Genomic DNA, 17,596 nt, shown 5'->3' with positions numbered 1-17,596 from the left:
ACAAACTTGACGTTTTAGGCTGAACTAGTCTTTCAGTTCCCTCCATAGTCCATGGAGGGATCAAAGCTTCTTCAGGGCAATTGATCCTACTTTCCATAGGATGGGGAGAACTGCTAACTAGTAGTGCTTAATGCTCTGTATTGACAACAGGTAACCTAGAAACCTAGTTTATGTAAAATGGCTAAGTTTCTTTTGTCACTGTGAACAAAAATGCCTAATTTGTGTTTGCTGTCTACTATCTAAAGCTCCCCAAGGCTCGTATCTTCCATTATTTCAAAAAGCTTTGCTACAAAGCCTGGTGATAGATAGTTCATGTCTGAAATTCTATCAATGACAAAACTAGGTTAGCTGGAATTGGTTTGAGAGAGGAGAACTGTCAGGTGACACAAAACTTCTGATAGCTTACCTATGTTTGTTTCTCTGGTATAGGCTGCCACCTACACAGCAAAGTTACCAGCAAAAGCCTAGTATAGCAACCTATGTTTTGGGTTTTTAAAGTAGAAAAAAGCCTCTAATACGTAACAACATTGCAGACCTGAACTGGAAAGTTTAAGGCAGACAGAGAAATCAGTAGAAGTGGTAGGGCAGTAGAAATGGGTCGGCAACCACTTAATCTGGATGAGGCGCACTATCTGAGTTTATCTGACTGTGTCCTTATACCTGGATTGCAAAATATAATGGCTATATAGTTCATATAATTGTTATATATATAAAATATATAATTTATTCTGCTAATTTGGTTAACTTCTGGCAAAGAGATGGAAAAAGCAGTTCAGGACAGTAAAATGGCTTAAGCCATGCAATAGTTTGCTTTGGTGCAGGAGAGCTGGAGTCACTAGCCTCTACAAGCAAAATTCTGGGTATGAGCTGATCTGTGAGGATTTTGTCATTGATTGAATTTGGACCAGAATTTCACCATGATTACTAATTATGGCAAATGTGTAACAGTTGTGCAGATGTTTAGCTGAATTGTTTCCTTTTTTTTTTTTTTTTTTTTTTTGGTCAATGATAGAAGCTGGTTCCTTCCCCCTTCCCTTCCCCCAATTTTTCCAGGCATGGGAAGAAGGGCTTATAAGTCTCTGTACTACTGCTTTCAAAATGTATGACTTAAAAAGTAGGATTTGGCTGATAAGGATGGATGTATGGTAGGAGCATTCAAGCAAGTGAATGGTGAGTTCTGCATTGCTTTCCTCTTCGGCTCCTCAGGCACTGCTCACTGACCAAAGTGCGTTAAATAACTGTATAAAATATTTGTGGATTTCCTCTCAGGTAAAGTAGAAAAACCTAATAAGAAAAAAGAGGGACTGGTAGGAAAAAGGGGTTGTCTGTAAAATGCTGGTGCTACATCAGTGGTAATGCAGACATTTTCAGCTCTTGTGGATGTGATGCCCATATCTCTGTTTTCAAATACCTGTGAGCTGCATTTTGCAGAAGAGCTGTCTTCTGCTTCAAGTCTAGCTGATTTCCAGAGAGCTGTGGTAGTCAGTAAAAGATGTAAGAGCTGAGAAAATGAGTTCACAAAATTGGTGGCTCCATCAGATAATTTGAAAACAATTATTAAAGTTTGAGGCCATGCCTATTAAAAAATTTGATGAAAACCTCTTGTTCAGTGGAAAAAAAAGTACTGTCTAGAGGAAGCATGTGGAGAGGTGTTGTTTTATCAGAAATCAGTTTTCTGCAACAGTGTTGACTTAGCTGACAAGCTGAAAACCCCAAACCCGAATCAAGTTTTATAGGCACTGGTCAGAGTGCCCACCCCCTAAAGCAGAACAAGAACATACCTAGTAGCACCGGAACATAAGGATTGGATGCATCCTTTTCCCTAATGCCTGCTCCCACAAAAAAAAAAAAAAAAAAAAAGCTCAGGTTTTCTACAAAAAGCGTGGGAAAATAATAATCTGACCAGCTGTACCTGTAAATTTTGGTCACTGGATAAGCACCCTGATTGCCACCTGACTTTATATGACATCTGGCGCAGATTATCCTCTGGTCTGCCTGGTTTCCTTCGGAAGGAAACTCTGATGTACGGGCAGAGAGAGTGCCATGGGGTTTTGCCTGGTGATGAGAAGAGCAGGCCAGCCCTGCAGTGAAGATACAGTCTGAGGGAGACTGACAAGAAGGTAACTGAAAACTAACAGCAAAATCTTGTTATTTGAGCTCCTTAGCATTTGTCCTGAATCTTTACAGGATGTTTCCTTCAAATGCCTGCGAAATGTTATTATTATTTCTCTTCTATGAAAGAGAATTTTCTTCTATGAATTGTTAAAAGTAGTGGAAAAAATACCTATGATAAATTGCTGCATGCTTCTGTCTACCCAGATCATGCTCAGGGGTTCGTGTTCAATGGTTGTTCAAACAACAACAACAACAACCAAACAAACACAACCCCCTCCCCCCAGCTGCTATGTAGCTCCTAAGCACTTAAACTTAGCTTTCACTGTTAAAAGATTTCCAGATTCAAATTGAAACTGAACAATAGTACATAATTTGACCACGGATCACAGTCAAGCCTGGTCTGAATCAAGAAAAGCTCCACTAATGTCGCTGAATGGAGTCAATGTTATAAGCATTCTCCAAGCTCGGGTGGGAGACAGGATTGGGCTGCTCAGAAAATGCACTGGTGGCTACTGTTTTATTCCAGACCAAGAGAGGAGAGGAAAGCGGAGGAAGGGGAAAGAAGAGTTAATAATACCTTTCTTTCATGCAGCAGCAGGCCACTGGTGAGAGAACTCCAGGATGTGGACAAGCTAGGTTCAGTTTCTTCCTTGACAGAACTGATTCCAACCCACAACTCCTGCTTCTTTAAGAAGTGTCCCATAGTACCTGATAATTGGTTATGTAGGGGACACTTGAGGAAAGTGCATAAACGACTTATAAGAGTGAAATCAATTTTCTGCTAGCCCTAGGCAGCTTCTCAGTGTGTGTGTTCATCACAGATCCTGTTGTGAGGCACCTAAAGTCCTGAGCTGTCTAGGGACCTCAGTAGCCTAACACAGTTCTGGATTCTTCCCTAGAGGTGAGATTACAAAAAGACCCTTTTTAAACTGATCTTTCTGCATTTGTGCATTTTGTGTGAGGTTTTCTTTTACCCCTCCTCTCAAACATGCATCTGCATCAGCAACACTATTGCTATGAACAACAACGTTAATAAAATCAAGGGAGCAAGGAGAAGGTGCAAACCTGAGGAAATCACTCTCCATTTTCAGTGCTAAAAGTAGCAATTTCTGGATGTTCAGAAAATGGTCATCAAAAAGATAATAAAAATGTTAGAACTAAAAAAGGTTAGTAGTGACAACTGGGAAATGGCTGGCTCTTGAATCCAAGGTGAGCTGCACCTTCAGAGTGACGCCTTTATTTTCAGTATGCGTCCTCCAGTTCAGAACTTTAAAAGCCCGCTGGCTGAGGACTGTACCGACTGTTGCAAGCTATTGAGTTACAATGGTATAATGAGGTAGCTGACTGCGTGCGCTTCGCATCTCTTTCCCTTGAAGTGAAACAAAGGTATTGTAGTCCAACGTGTTGTACTTGCCATTATAACAGACTTAAGAGGGTGCACAAGAGCAGTTAGGGAAGCTCAGCTGATGAGCAGCAACTTATTAAACCAAAGTAACTTGATCACATGGGATTATCTATATATAATACATCTAATTTTTGTGTCTGGTTCTTTCTCTGATGCTGCTAGGGAGGGTATATATTTTAGCAGCAGTCGCTCTCTGTGCTTCCCTGATGTGTAAGTAACATTGCATGAATACCTTGTGAGGAAGAGTCCTGGGGTGGAAACTGCAGTACCAGAAAACTTTTTTGGCAGTTGAATGGTTAACAACACTAGCACTATGCATTTGACTGGCTTGTGATTGATAGGTAAAATTCATACCTCCAGCAGAGCGTGATTTGCATCTTGTGTGTCTGTGTTAATGCTGAGGAATCCCACAGCTATACCCATGTGAAATTGGCCCAAATGAAAATTACTGCTTAGGTATAGTGGCAGATCTGATACGGTATGGGACGGGTGAAGCCAGTGAGGTGAGAAGGTAGGAAGGAACAGACAACAGCTTTGGCTTGTAAAGAATCCGGTAAAACGTGTGGGAAGACTAAAAGTTGCACGTGGAACATAGTATGTTTACCATGTAGTTTCCTTTACTAACGTGAGTGGCAGTGTTTTAATTAAGTAATAGGAAAAAGTTGGCTGCTAAAACGTAGTGGCATCTTTGAGAACATGGTGAGACACAAATTGAGCCATGCAAAGCAACTACCCAGCATCTTGAGCTATTTTTAAAGTGGCATTGATGAATTCTTCCAAGTAAGTTTTTTACCCAAACTTTTGTGTTAATTTAATCAAATGCTGATATTAATAGGGTTTCCCCAACATAGCAGCTAAAGACCTGTCTGAAACTGTGTTGTAAATGTCTGGTTTTAGTGACTGGGCATATGTAACTTTAAGGAGCAGAAATAGTCATGTAACAGGCTGTGACATATGTTTCCAGGAGACTTGTTTTTATGACACATTTTTAACATAAAGGAAATTAAACATTTCCTCACTATCAGAGCCACGTTGAGAATCAGTCTGTAAGAACTGGTGATAAAAACAATAGGAAAGCTAAAGTTAAGGCCGAAATCTCCCCAATATCCTCTAATATCCCAACACAATGGGGCATATCCTTAAGTCCTTTCTAAAAATGCGCCCTATTGTGCATGCTAATGAGATGATTTATTACCCATTTCATTGTGACTTGGCCTTCCCAGTTCAAATGCAGTTGTGGTTTAGCTTTGCTGTCTTGGAAAGATTTACAGCGATGAGTTTGGCCGGCTGCTTAAATGCGGCTCTTGCCATGGCCTTAAAGTACTTGGAGGGGGTTTAGGGTGGAGTCGTAAAATTTGTGCAATTAGGCTGCGATAATGGTAAGCCGCTCCCACCCACCGCGCTCCCGCGGACGCTTCCTACGGGGGAAGGCTGCTCCCCGCCGCTGAAAGCCGCCTGGCTCGCCACGGCCTGCGCCTCGCCGGGCCCCGGCCGCCGCTCCCGGGGCGAGGAGCGGCTGCCCCCGCCAGCGCCCCGGCGCGGCCCGGCGGCCGCCCCGACCCCGGCCGCGGCCCCGCCGAGCATGCCCAGAGCGCGCCCGCGCCGCGCCGCGCCGCGCCGGGAGGGGAGCGCCCGCGGCTGCCCCGCTCTTAAAGGGAAACGCACGTCCTCTGGCGCTGGGGCCGCTGGCCCCAAAGTGGTTTCCCTCAAACGCGCGAATCGCGGTAAAGAGGCGGAGAAAAGCGTTGGAAAAGACACTCCAAGAGCCGAATGAGCGTTTTGGAAGTGTTGTCACTGCTCTAGGCGTGCTGTCTCCTCTCACCTGATGCCAATTTCCTTCTGTTGAAATGCCTTGAAAAGGTCTAATGGGGTTTACAAAGTAGCAGTATCTTAGCTTGATTTAATGATGAGTTTGTTCCTGCTTAGTAAGATGGAAAAGTCACTTAAATTCTTGTAGGCTTTTAGTTCTTGTACCCATAAATAAGTCACTACCTTATCTTCAGTATTCTTAACCTTATCACTGAGAAACAAGTATTGGCCTGTAACTAATCCTTCTGCATTTGTGACTTTGTTATTCTGAGCATATTGACACAGCCTTTTCCCTCAGCCAACTTTCTCCGTTTTGCAAGAAGGATTTTGAAGGTGTTCACTAATGCAGGAGTTAGAGGATGCCCCTATCTGAAAGGGCAGGTAAGCAAGGCCTGAAGAGTTTCTTAGGTCTTGGACGTGGCCAGGAGAAGAGCACCTCCACTCAGGGCTCCTGCTAGCATAGCTGCCTCCGTGTGGGCCCTGAGCGGTACAGTCCCTTAGGACAGCTCTACCAACCAAAGCCCTTGAGGGTCCTACGTCCTTGAACCCTTCCTTCCCCCGCCAAGTGGCAAAATCACATATTCTCATTTTAACAATAAGATGGCTTTATTATGCAAGTAAAAACACAAGCCTCAGTTGTGCAAGCAGCAGCTAAAAAGAATAGGGCACCCAGTAGTACAGGAAGCCTCACTGGAGACAGGTAGTCCTTAATGGGGCCTGAAGATTAGCAATTGGCCAGAGAAGGTCAGTTTAAAGAGTGCTAAGAATGAGGAGTCCATTTTGAAAGATGCGAGACTGAGAAATCGTCGTACTACAAGCTACTGATGAAGGCACAGCAGTTTGGAGTTGGGAAGGAGTTCGGTAAGGATGGTTACTTTTAGCAGCAAATGAAGCCAGTGGCTTTGAATGAGATAGGATAGTTGGTAAGAGGCAGAATATGAAGTTTAGGTGTTCATATAGTTCAGAAGAATGTTCTGGGACAGGATGGAGGGTCATAAAGATAAAACTGGTGTCACTTTCAGCATGGGAGAAACAGGGAAGAAAAGAGAACTGGAGGAGGTGATATTTGCAAAGTAACTTGGGGAAGAGAGAAGGCTCCCAAGCTTAAAAGGTTTAGAAGTTAGATATTCTATTATATGATGGGATGACAATTTCAGTCAGCTGAAACATTTGAGCTGTCAAACCAGAAGGTGCTAAGAGCAGAGCACTTTCAGTAACATGGATCTGAGTTTTAGCTTTCAAGGAAAAGCTAAAATCTCTTCATCTTGGTAACATCTGGGTTTTTTTTGAGAGTCATTTGTGGAGCTTTTTGGACCCTGGTGTATCTATTTGTTGAAAGCACTGAAAGCATAAAAAAGGACCTTTGGTAAAAGACCACGTCTTGTTAAGATCTCCAGCAATGTAAACAATGGAGGGATGAGAGTCTTCATATTTTTATATTCTCCTATTAAGAGCGTAATGAGTGCTCTACAATTTTAATAGCCAACAATCTAACAACAAGCAGTGGGAAACAGGTTTTAATTACAGATAGTTCTGTGGAGGGAGGAGATTAGAAAGGTACAAGTTGATTAAAAGCTACGGAAGGGTATGGAAGGAGGTGCAGACTTGAGCCAGTTTCCTTGATTAGCCTGCCCAGTTGGGCAGGGGTAGTAAATACGTCTGATGTGGTACCACAGCTGTGGGGACTCTGGAGTGGGGCCCTCTTCCCAACTGTTTTGCTACTAGGCTGATTCTGGTTTTTATTGACTATGTTTCCTATGTGAATGAAAGCACCCCAGTACTGGAGTTGCCTCTGTTCCAAGCTGACTTGGGTACTGTTCTTGTACGGTGTATGAGGGAGGCAACCAAAGTGTTTTGTCTCCTGACGGCCAGTGTTGTTTGTTCTGTGAAGCAGAACACCTCACTTCTAGGTAACTGAGAGCAAGAAGGCTTACTTGTTTTCTCATTATTTGCCATTCACTACATTGCAATGAATAAAACCTCACAAATACAGTAAGTCTCCAAGAAAACCCAACAAAATCATCTCTAAATCTGATAGGCCTTGCTCAAGTCTGCTGCCCTGCTGGACCCTTTCTCTAACAGTCGTTTGCTTTGACTTTTCCCTTTTGTCCTCTACTTGATAATCTTCACAAGACTAAATGGAAGATCCTTACCTTCTCTGGCCAGGCAGGGAATACTTCTTGTTCAAACTCCTGCCAACTTTCATTGATTGACTTTGCACAATATCCTCCCAATGTATGTAATATGGTAGAGAGAGAGGTACTTTTTCCTTATGAACACTTCTGCTTCTCTCTGCTTTCTTCTTCATATCACCAAGTCTCAAACATGTGTGATGTGTACAAAGGAACAGGCGGATCTTCCCTCAAAGACTTCCTGGTACAGTCTTCCATTTCCAGAGCTGCAGTTCTTCATTTGCATAGCTGCTCTTTGAGGGGGGAAGGAAATAGAGGGATGAAGGCTCTACCCTACAGTTCTGTCATTTTGTTTGTCCGGATTGTTGTTCCAGTGGGGAGAAAAGGGGTGTGTGAGAGCATGTTGCACGGGTCCATTACTCCCTCTGCAGGCAAGAGCATGCTACTCTGCTGAGAGCCACCATGATCTGTATGGAGCGTGAGCCCGTAGGTCTTGAGTTCAACACTCAAACGCTCAATCAATGGGTATTTCTCGCTATATGCAACAGTATTGATATCTGTCAAAAAATCTAAAGGAGGACAAGAAATCAACTTGCATGTGTACCACATACATTTTACTCCTATGAGGCAGGAACCCTTAGAGCATACAGCCGATATATAAGGGGGTTGAAAGCTATATGCTTACTGGTAAAAGGAGAGAATTGCACAAAGGAAGAATGGGTGTAGATTAAGAAGAGAAGTGATTAAATCCTGTGGCCACATCGCTTGCGCATCAGGACGAAGGCATGAGCTGGTGATAATGGTTTGCTAGGAACAGAAGTCTTAAAATTGTACGTCTGGCTCTGTTACTTTACTGTTGTGTACTGATGTTGGAAGCAGAATGGCTGTCCCCAGTGTAAGGTGGAAGTAATGATAGTTTGTAAAAGACAGTGATACCTATCTGTTAATGAGAAGTCTAAGAAAAAGACAGTAAATCTTCCTTGCGTATCTTTTAGGGGATTTAAAAATACAGTCACTATTCTTTCTGCTCTGCAGTTACCTTATAGCTTCATTTAGCTTGTAAAATCCTCAGGATATGACTATGTTGAGGAAAGAAGAAAGAGGGAGTAAAACACCAGCCATGGTTTTGGAATGATTAGTGAATATTTTCTGTTAGAAAGTAGCTCGTGAGCTAGTAGGAATTTTAGAAAATACATATTTGGACTTTAAAGAAATCTGGATATCATGAGGGTGTTTTTGGTGAAGAGCCCTAGTTGCTAAGAGAGCAGAGTGGAATACTTCTGTTCCCACAAAGCTAGACATAGATATCATGTTTAGGAAATGGGAAATGCTAGCGTAACAGTAGTTTTGGCTTTCTAGTCTGAGTTTCACATGCTCTTTTACTCAGCATCACACGTGATATGTGGTCCATTACTTAGTTCTGGCTTTAGTCTTGCTGCAGTCTCTTTTAAAACTACTGAGCTTCTGCTTACTTGCAAGGCGTTCAAACTCATGCTTTAAAGAGGTAACGGGCTTTTAGGCCTCTTCCAAGCCTGAAAATAATGTCAGAGACAAGATCTCCTTGCTGGACAGTAGAGCTTTGTGCAGCTAGTCGTGCTAAGGGAGCTCACAGAATCTAACTAACCCTACTACCCCCGACAATGTTTTCACCAGCCTCTGAGGAAGAGGCATTTCCACAGAAGGCTTCTATAACTACACTTATCCTTTGGCAGGAGAAATAAATGGTTGGAATATTTAATTTTTAATGTAATAAATATTTAATTCTTCTCTGGTGAAATAGTAAACTTAGATGGAGTGGGTAGTGCCCCTTTTACAGGACAAGAGAGGGAATGTTTTAGTCGGATTTCCTCAAATATTCCATTACAGCTGAAAGTGACAATTTAGAGCTGGCGTTTCATAAATTATGACACAGGTGTAAAAAATAAGAGATTTCAAATCAAGGAAAATATCAGGTTTGTTGACCTTTTCATTTGTTTGACTCTTAAAAGAAAACTAGTAACTCAATTTTTGTGTGTGACCATTTAGAATCAAGAAGTTAAATACACAGGTGTTTTTAACGTGAGGTGTACCAAATTTTAATTCTCCTTAAGCTAGAGGATGCCCAATTGATATTTTTTCTTCCAGGTTCTCTTATACAACCTTGTACTCCCTACCTGCTCCCTTGTATTGCTTTCCCTTTCTCCAGAAGCCACAGCTCAGTACCTGTACCACTGCTAGGTGTACCTCCTCTGAGCTGCATCCCTCAGCTTTCTTGCGTAGAAATCTAAGCTGCCTTTCTCCAGTCCCCTTCTGCTTTCTTCCTACTCACCAAGTTTTGTGATACTCTATGCACAGTTTTTCATTTCTATTAGCTTGCTTTTTATGAACACATAATTTGCATCTTACAGACTCTTAAAACACTGGGTGGCTTTAGTACTGCTGAAAAGTAGGGACTAGAAACAGTATTTCCATCACACTGTATGAGCAGGGATTGGAGAGAGTAGACTTTATTCCTTGCATCTCGAAAGACAAATAACCTTTTCCCCTGTGCTGTTTGGTGTGGTGGGGAAGTGCCAAAGCAAGAAGATACTCCCTGCAGGAGGGGACTGGCCACATGACTTCAAGCTCAGCAGGCAGTGGTGACAGCAGGCTGACTTGCAGCCCAAACCCTTCTGCCTGCCAGCAGGTGAGAGCTGATTATTGAAGACATGCAGCATGGTGATGCTTAGCTGAATGCCATGTGAAATTCATCACCCCAAGCAGGTGAAGCCTGTTAGAAGCTTGATCTCCACATTCTCTTTCTTCCCCTTGCCTTAATGTGTTTCCTTTCCCTGGGAGTGTAAGATCTCAGCACCACCATGTCTTTCACATCTCCCAATTGCCCTATTTTTTCTCGCCCTTCTTTCAGCCATTAAGGTATTGTAAAGAAGGCATAGTTGGTATTAGTACTGAAAAAGTCTACTTCTGTGCCTTCCTTCCTCCTGCTATATTTCTGGTAAGGTGCTATGTCTGAGAGAAAGAGAGAGAGAGAGAGAGATGACTCTGGCAAATGCCCTTCTCCTACAATGGCAACATCCTAAAGGACTCATCTACCACTCCTCAAGGTCTGGAGCAGTCTCAGTATTACTCTAGTGCTTTAATAGCAAACTAGCCAGTGAATTGAGGGACCAGAATTGATTTCCCTGAGGAATTTGCCACCTGGCTGGTGCAGCAGAGCCTCTGCCTTTCAAGGTATATGTAACAAGGTGTTTAAGAACTTAGACACACTTTCACTTAGCAAATAGCTGAGTCTTAAAATGCTGTTGCCCAGCTACTAAGCTGAGCAGCAAGACTTCACACTGAAAGAAATGAGGAGGGCAAATGCATTCTGTTTTGCCTCTTTGGGGGTGGATGCAGTTAGCTCTGCCAGAAGGGTGGTAATGTTGTAAACCATGGCAGGAGTTTGCTGATGAGCACGTGCCTAAAGCTTCATTTAACTGGCAACTAGCAAAGTGCTAAAGGGAAGCAAAATGACAAAGGGAGCACTCTGTCTCACTCTGATTTAATTTAAATCATTCTTATGATGGGACAAAGCCATTTATTTGAGTAGGTTGTAAAGAAGAAAGTGGTGCAAAAAGATCAGAACTGGGCCTGATATTTGTCCATTTTGTCCACGCTTGCAACTGTAATAGCCCCAAGTGTCCTAGTCTCCAGCTGACTAAATAAAGTATTCTCATCGAGTCAGAAATGACTTAGCATTTTATGTTGTAAAATATGAATTTCATTTTTTGTATAGTTAATCTGTACTGGCCAAGATGTTGCTGCTTCAAACTTTCAGGAGAAAGTCTGCATTTCAGATATCTGTACATCTAAGTCTGATAATTACAGGCTCAAGTAAGGTCTTATGCCAAATGTGCTTACAAGAAAAGGGGCATGAAGAGATAATGTAGTGAATTATGGAAATGAAAAGCCAACTGCATTTACAGTAAGATAAAAATCACAGGACTTCCTCTATAAACGTGAAGAAACATCCTAAAGTAGTTGCATAGCAATAAAGATGTAGTCACTAACACAGTCCCTCCGTAGGCCTATAGTCAGTGTGTTTCTGGCCTGCAAAGTGTAGGATTATTTATCAGTGTGGATTTAAGGTTAATAACTTCTAATATTGTGAGTGGAGATTGTTTTATATTGTTGAAATTAGGAGTTGTGTCACCTTTCCTGGGTAGTGTGCTATACAAACAGCTGGACAATATAAATGCCATAGTTACAGTAAAGGGTATTAACATGCTAAAATCGCATTGCAACTGAAAACAGCTTGTGTTAAAATTACTATAAAATGATTCTGGCTAGTTTGTTTGCCAGGATTGGGCAAGATGTTGACAAACTTTGTTGTAGTTTAGATAAGAGATGCAGAGTATACTGCACCCTTTCTTCTTGGTGCCGCTCCACTCGGAGGCTGCAAACCCGTACTGAAATTCATGAGAATCTTTACCTTGAGGAACATTCTTGATTCCAGACGCTCTCTGTTCTCAAGCGTGGTATAGGCAGCTAAAGAGTGACAAAAGCACCATCGGTGATTTCAAGGCTTCCAAAAAAAAGCTCTTGTCTAGGTTGTTACAATAGTTTATTATCTGTGGCCCTTAAACGTTGCTGTTTTCCATTTGGAAAAAAAAATACAGTTAAAAACTTTGGGGAAGGAGACCTTAACTGCCTTTTCCAAAGCTAAAGCCTATGACTGAAGGGCCTAGGATCTCCTGGTTATGCAGCCATACCTCCCCCTTTGTAATTATATGTCATCTGCCCCAAGATGATAATCGTCAGATAGTAATGACTTCTGATCATTGTTTATTGCCCTCTGTGAAACTGGTTGGTGGTCTTCTCAGTTACTAACTTTTTGTTATTTATTATTATTACAAATCCCTTTGCTTAACTTTATTATTTTACAAAGCGTTTGCAAATATGGATGATGGGATTCATGAGTTGTTCATCCCTTTGCCTCTTAAACACTTTAGAGCAAAGAGAGGTTTCTAATCAAATCTTAATTGTTTGCGAGATTGATTCTTAGTTACTGCTGAGCATAGAAATATCGGCAGCAATTGAAATAGAGAAGAGGAAGAGTTTAGGCTATTGGGGGTATTCCTCCAAGAGGTGTGGGCTCGTTTACTTTTGATGATAAACAGTATGTTTGATGGCAGATATTAAAGATAGAGAGCCTATAGGCAAATGATGCTGTCTTGTGTATTCACTAGGAAATTAATCTAGAGACAGGAGTACCATGAAAGAGAGCCTGTGAAGCCTGAACGTGTCTCTGTTGCATGCTTAGGAGCACACAACTGACCTGTCAAAAAGGTTTTGTAGGCTGTGCTTGAAGCAGAGCTGGCCTAGTACTAGGGTTTGGTTGGGGCCTCAAGAACTGCTTAATATGGCTTTGTTTTTCCACTCTCTCTCTGTCTATATTTATAATCTGAGCCCAGCAACAGAACTCTTAAGGTTTCAAAAATAAAATGAGGGTGTCAGTTAATTTTTAGGTGTCTGGTTAGCAGCCTTTTCAAGCATTTGTCACATTATATGGCTATAGTTTGAACGCTAGATGCACTGCAAAGGTTTTAGGAACGTTACATCATTTATTACTCTGTGTAACCTTATTTACTCCGTTTGTTTCATTTTTCTCATGTGTAAGTGAAGAAAATATTTACTTTGTTCAAAAGGGGTTTCTGAGGCTGTACTTAATTCATATATGTAACTAGGTTTGGTGTTTGGAAGGTGCCATACAGTCATTACTTATTAATAGAAGGACCTGCAGAAGTAATGCATTATTTATATTATGTTATCTGTGGAAGACTTGCAACTATTTTTTGTGTTTGGATTAGAAATGTTGAAAAGTATGGTCAGCTGACTTCATTTATTTCCACAATACTACTAAACATACAATGTAAGATCACTTTTAAAGTGGCATTATATCATTAGTTACCTTCCTTAAACTGATGTATAAAAGAACGTGAAGTTAGCAGTGATGTGTCTTTGATTTTCTGTGTGATGGCTGGATAGGACATCTTGAATAGGGCAATATTTGGCATAATGCAATTAATCAGGATGGGTATGAGGAACCAAGTTGCTCCCAAATTGAATATTCCCATGTGCAGGATTATATACTCAAGCTTAGAAGAGTTTCTAGTGTTTCTCCCTGATAATTCATTCAACCACTGGGATTTCTTTCACTGTGGAACAGGCTTATGCTTTGGCCCTCTAAACTCTTGGACAAACCCTCGGGCAGTCTGTTGAAGCCAAGGTCGTTCTCCAAGAGGTTCAGTGCTGCTCTATTGCTTGTCGGTCCCCGTGGTTCTTTCAAGGAGTCATGTTCCTGCAGTGTCTTTGCTGCAGCCACCTCAGCTCCCCTAAAGAGGGTTTCAGATGGTGGAGGAAAAAAAAAAATTAGTGTATTGCAAATTATTGCTGACAATGTCAGCATTAATTTATGCCAGAAATATGTGTAGTATGGGGGGTGGAAAGAGTGATGATGCAGAAAGCAGTATTTCCTGCATCCCCTTCTCTGTAGGGTACCTGAAGAAGGGCTGCCACAGCAGCTGTGGATAATAGCACAGAGCCAGGACTTTTACCCCCTCTCTGAATCTGCTACTTAGTGGCCTCCGGTGAAAATAGGAGCATTCGGACAAACAGAAATCCATTGCTTGCAAAGCTGGGTTAGTTCAACGCAGTTGCCATTCAGGTGTATTTAATAAAGGGTTTAGTCATGCAACCCCTATTAAAGTTAACAAAATTGTGTTGCTGAAGGTCCCAGGTGTGTCAAGTGAGGGTTTGTGAACAATTATAAATAACACTGCTGACATTTTTGAATAACATTACTAATGCTATACAAATCTCCAAGAAAATGGCATAATCTGGAAAGTTGAATGCAAATCTAGGCTGTAAATATTCTGAGGGAATGCTTACTCTGGTACAGCATAGGCTTGATCATGAACAGGTGTAAGGTATCTGTGTGGATTCATCTCCACCCCTAAAAGTCTCCAGCCCTGTTTTTGTCAGTTATTTACTTTGTTTTTTACTTCTGGATCTAAAAAACAAACAAAAAAGCCTCTTATGAAAATGAAGTATTTCAGTTGTATTGTGAGATACAACTAGCTGAAGTTGGATGGAGTGTATTTTGTCTTAGTAGAAAAGAAGTCGCCCCTTCTGTGTATATGTGTATTTTAACCTCAGAATCACATGTGCATGTTAGTGAACCTCAGATTCTCATATGTATATTTTTTTAAGTCTTTAGTTTTTTTTTTTTTCCTCTGGAGAAGGCAATTGCAGCTGTAAAATGGGCATACTGTTATTTGAAGCAGTTCTAATGTGAGGTCATTAAGACTATATGTTGCCTGCTTAAAAGATATAGGCTGCAAATTTACTGTGTGTTGTGTTTTTTTCTAGCTAGCTGTTTATTAAAAAAAAAGACTATTTTGAAGTTAGCAGGATAAAATATAATGTGATAAAATGATGAGTCAGATTGTCAAAAGCAAAAAATCCTAACAGGGATACATGCTAGAATAATGCTTTTTTTTTTTTTTTATTTTTTGCTACACCTGACTCAGGATTTTGATTATGTATTCTGCTAAGTTCAAAGTTTCCTTACACAAAGAGAGAGCAATATGAAACAACCATGCTTCAAACCGTTTTACTTCAATTGTAGTAGCAGGTTTTAGAGTTTAAATCATTAACAACCTCTGTGTGAACTTTTATCCAAATGACTGCAAGTCACAAAGAGAACACTTCTCTTTCACGAAGTACCTTTTGTGCTTTAGTGAGACCCAATCCCTTTTCCATTTTTCCCCCACCTTCATGTCTGTCTTTGAAGAAAGATGTGTGATTTGTGAAGTAATGAAAGTATGTATCAGTTAATGAAAAACTGCTATACTGGGTTTATAATGCACACTGAAATTGCTTCAGGATAAAGCTTCATATACCTGCATTACAGCAGGAAAAAAGTAAATTTCAGAAGTCCGGATTGCTGTGTGCACTGTACGAGTATCATGTAGCAGTTAAATCAACCATTAGGGGTGACCTAATCTTGATTTCCCCCCCCTCAGCAAGGAGTTGTGATTTTCATGCTGCCTGCATTTTTTCCACTTTTTTAAAACTGCACTAGAAATTTTCAGAACCTGATACCGAAATAGTGTTTCCACATAGTAACTTACCCAGCTTCCTTTCTTGCTTATTTTATATACTTAAATTGGCATGGAGAGAGTTGTATATAATCGCCTTCCCCCCAAAACTGAAGTTCAATTAAAATAAGCCTCTTTAGAGGTGATCTTCACAAAGCATAGGGGATAAACAAACCCAAGAAATCCTATGGAGTTTTCTTTGCAATTTGGTATTTTTATTTTTTAATAGAGGAAGGCAAAAGTCCTAATTTATAAAAGAGTTATTATTTTTCTTTCCTGTCAGAAATGAGAGGGAATTACAGTGTGAATGGTCGAGAAACACAAATGCTCCTTCCCCCCCCCCCTTTTTTTTTTTAAAGGGCGAATTAGGAGTGGGTGAGGGACTGGGGCAGCGCATCCTCCCCACGAACCCCGCCGGAGCGCAGCGCCGCGCCGCGCCTGAAGCGCAGCCGGGGAGCGGGGGCACCTTCCCCTTTGCTCTGCCCGGGTGTGTGTGTGTGCGCGCGTGTGTCCGCCCGCCCGCCCGCCCGCCGGTGTGTGTGCGCGTGTGTGTGTGTCCCTGTCTGTCTCTCGCTGCCTGCCGCCCGCGGGCGAGCCGTGAGCGCCGCCGCCGCCGCCGCTGCCCTTTGATCCCGGCGTTAGTGTTAGTTAGGGGCCGGGAGGCGCGCGGGGCGCAGCCCTCGGCACCGCCGCGCAGCCCGCGCCCCGCCACGGCGCCCGCCCGCCGGGATCACATCCCCGGCCGCTGAGGGATACTGCGACCGGGGACAAGCCAGGTGCACGACCGGGTTGGGGGGGGGGAGGAAAAAGAAAGGGAGAGGGGGAGAGAGAGCCCTTCGTGGTGGCTCCGGGAAAACCGGCTTCAGCCCCCTTTCCCCCGGCGAAGAGGGAAAACCCGCCCCGGTTAGCAGCTCCCCCGGGGGCCCCGGCTTTGTGCCTGTCTGTGGCCCCCCGGTCTTTTTTGATCTCCCGTTAAACCAAGGAGGAGAATGTGAAAAAAAGGGGGAAAATGCCCAGGAGGAAGCAGGAGCAGCCCAAGCGCCTCTCTTCACGTAAGTGCCCCCTCTTTTTGCCATTTTTTCCTTCCTCCTTTCCCCGTCTCCTTCCCCTCTGCAGCCGCCTCCGTCGTTTTGTGCATTAGTTTAGGGTTACAGAGGTGAAACTGACAAAGACACAGCCTGGGTTATTCCTCTTTTAGGTCTGAGCTAAGGCAGCCATGTTGGTGATGAACAGCCTTGTGCCCTTTTAATTTTTCCTCTCTCTCTCCTTTCCCCCCTTCTTTCTTCGCGTCTCTCGCCCTTTCCTCCCTCTCCCTCCCCTCGCCCGTGATTGTGCATTTGTGTTTGGGGGGGGGGCGGTGTGGGTTTCTCTTTGGGGCCGGAGGGGGGGGTCTGTTTTATTGGGGTGGGGAGGGGGGCTAGCACCGGCGGGGAGGGCGGCGAGAGGGGAAACGGCTGCTGGCGTCTTGTGCGGAACCAGCCGAGAGGTCCGTCCCCGGCTAAAGGTTGCGGCGGGGCTGGGCGGACCGGGAGCGGGGGGAGGCGGGCAGCGGCCCCGGCGGGGGCCGGCGGCGGCGGGGGCACCGCACACAGACCCCACAGCCACCCCCGAAGGGGGCCGGGGCCGCCGGCGGGGGAGGGGGCGGCGGGGAGGCAGACCGTGGCAGGCGAGGTCCCTGCAGAGCAGGGAGAGGCGGCGGCGGCGGGATCGGGGCTCCTCCTGGCCGCAGTGAAATGAAGGGTCAGGCGAGACTCGGGCTTCGGCGGCGCTGCCCCAGACGAGAGCAGCAGAGCACAGGGCTAAAGTGCATCCCGATCCTCCCCGCCTGCGGGCACCCCGTGCGCACGCACACACATGCATGCACCCACACACACACATGCACATCCCCTGACACAGCTCACCCTGCCCTCTTCCTTCGCGCTCCCTCCCCCCTTTCCTATTTTCTCCCCTCTTCGCAAGACAGTTAACTTTTCTCCTCCCCCCCCCCCCCCGGTCCTAAGTGCTCCGCAGCTACT

At 43.6% G+C, this 17,596-nt stretch overlaps 1 protein-coding gene across 7 annotated transcripts in view; it reads left to right on the top strand.

The window, feature by feature from the left end:
- Nucleotides 1–16,169: 16,169 nt before the first annotated feature.
- The window catches only part of ZNF827 (zinc finger protein 827), a 108,306-nt gene continuing 106,879 nt past the window's right edge, over nt 16,170–17,596 (top strand). For 6 of the 7 annotated variants that reach the window (XR_011140947.1, XM_068942213.1, XM_068942212.1 and 3 more), the window contains exon 1: nt 16,170–16,633. Coding sequence is in view for 5 of the 7 variants with exons in the window: in XM_068942213.1 (XP_068798314.1) it covers nt 16,591–16,633 (43 nt within the window). In the remaining 2 variants the exon portion in view is untranslated. The remainder of the gene's footprint in view (nt 16,634–17,596) is intronic. The other variant, XM_068942214.1, reaches the window with a different exon arrangement.

The sequence above is a fragment of the Struthio camelus genome, chromosome 4 (assembly GCF_040807025.1).
Source record: "Struthio camelus isolate bStrCam1 chromosome 4, bStrCam1.hap1, whole genome shotgun sequence".
Taxonomy (NCBI): Eukaryota; Metazoa; Chordata; class Aves; order Struthioniformes; family Struthionidae; genus Struthio; species Struthio camelus.
The sequence above is the reverse complement of the archived record's forward strand: the minus strand, read 5'-3'. Positions and strand labels throughout refer to the sequence as shown.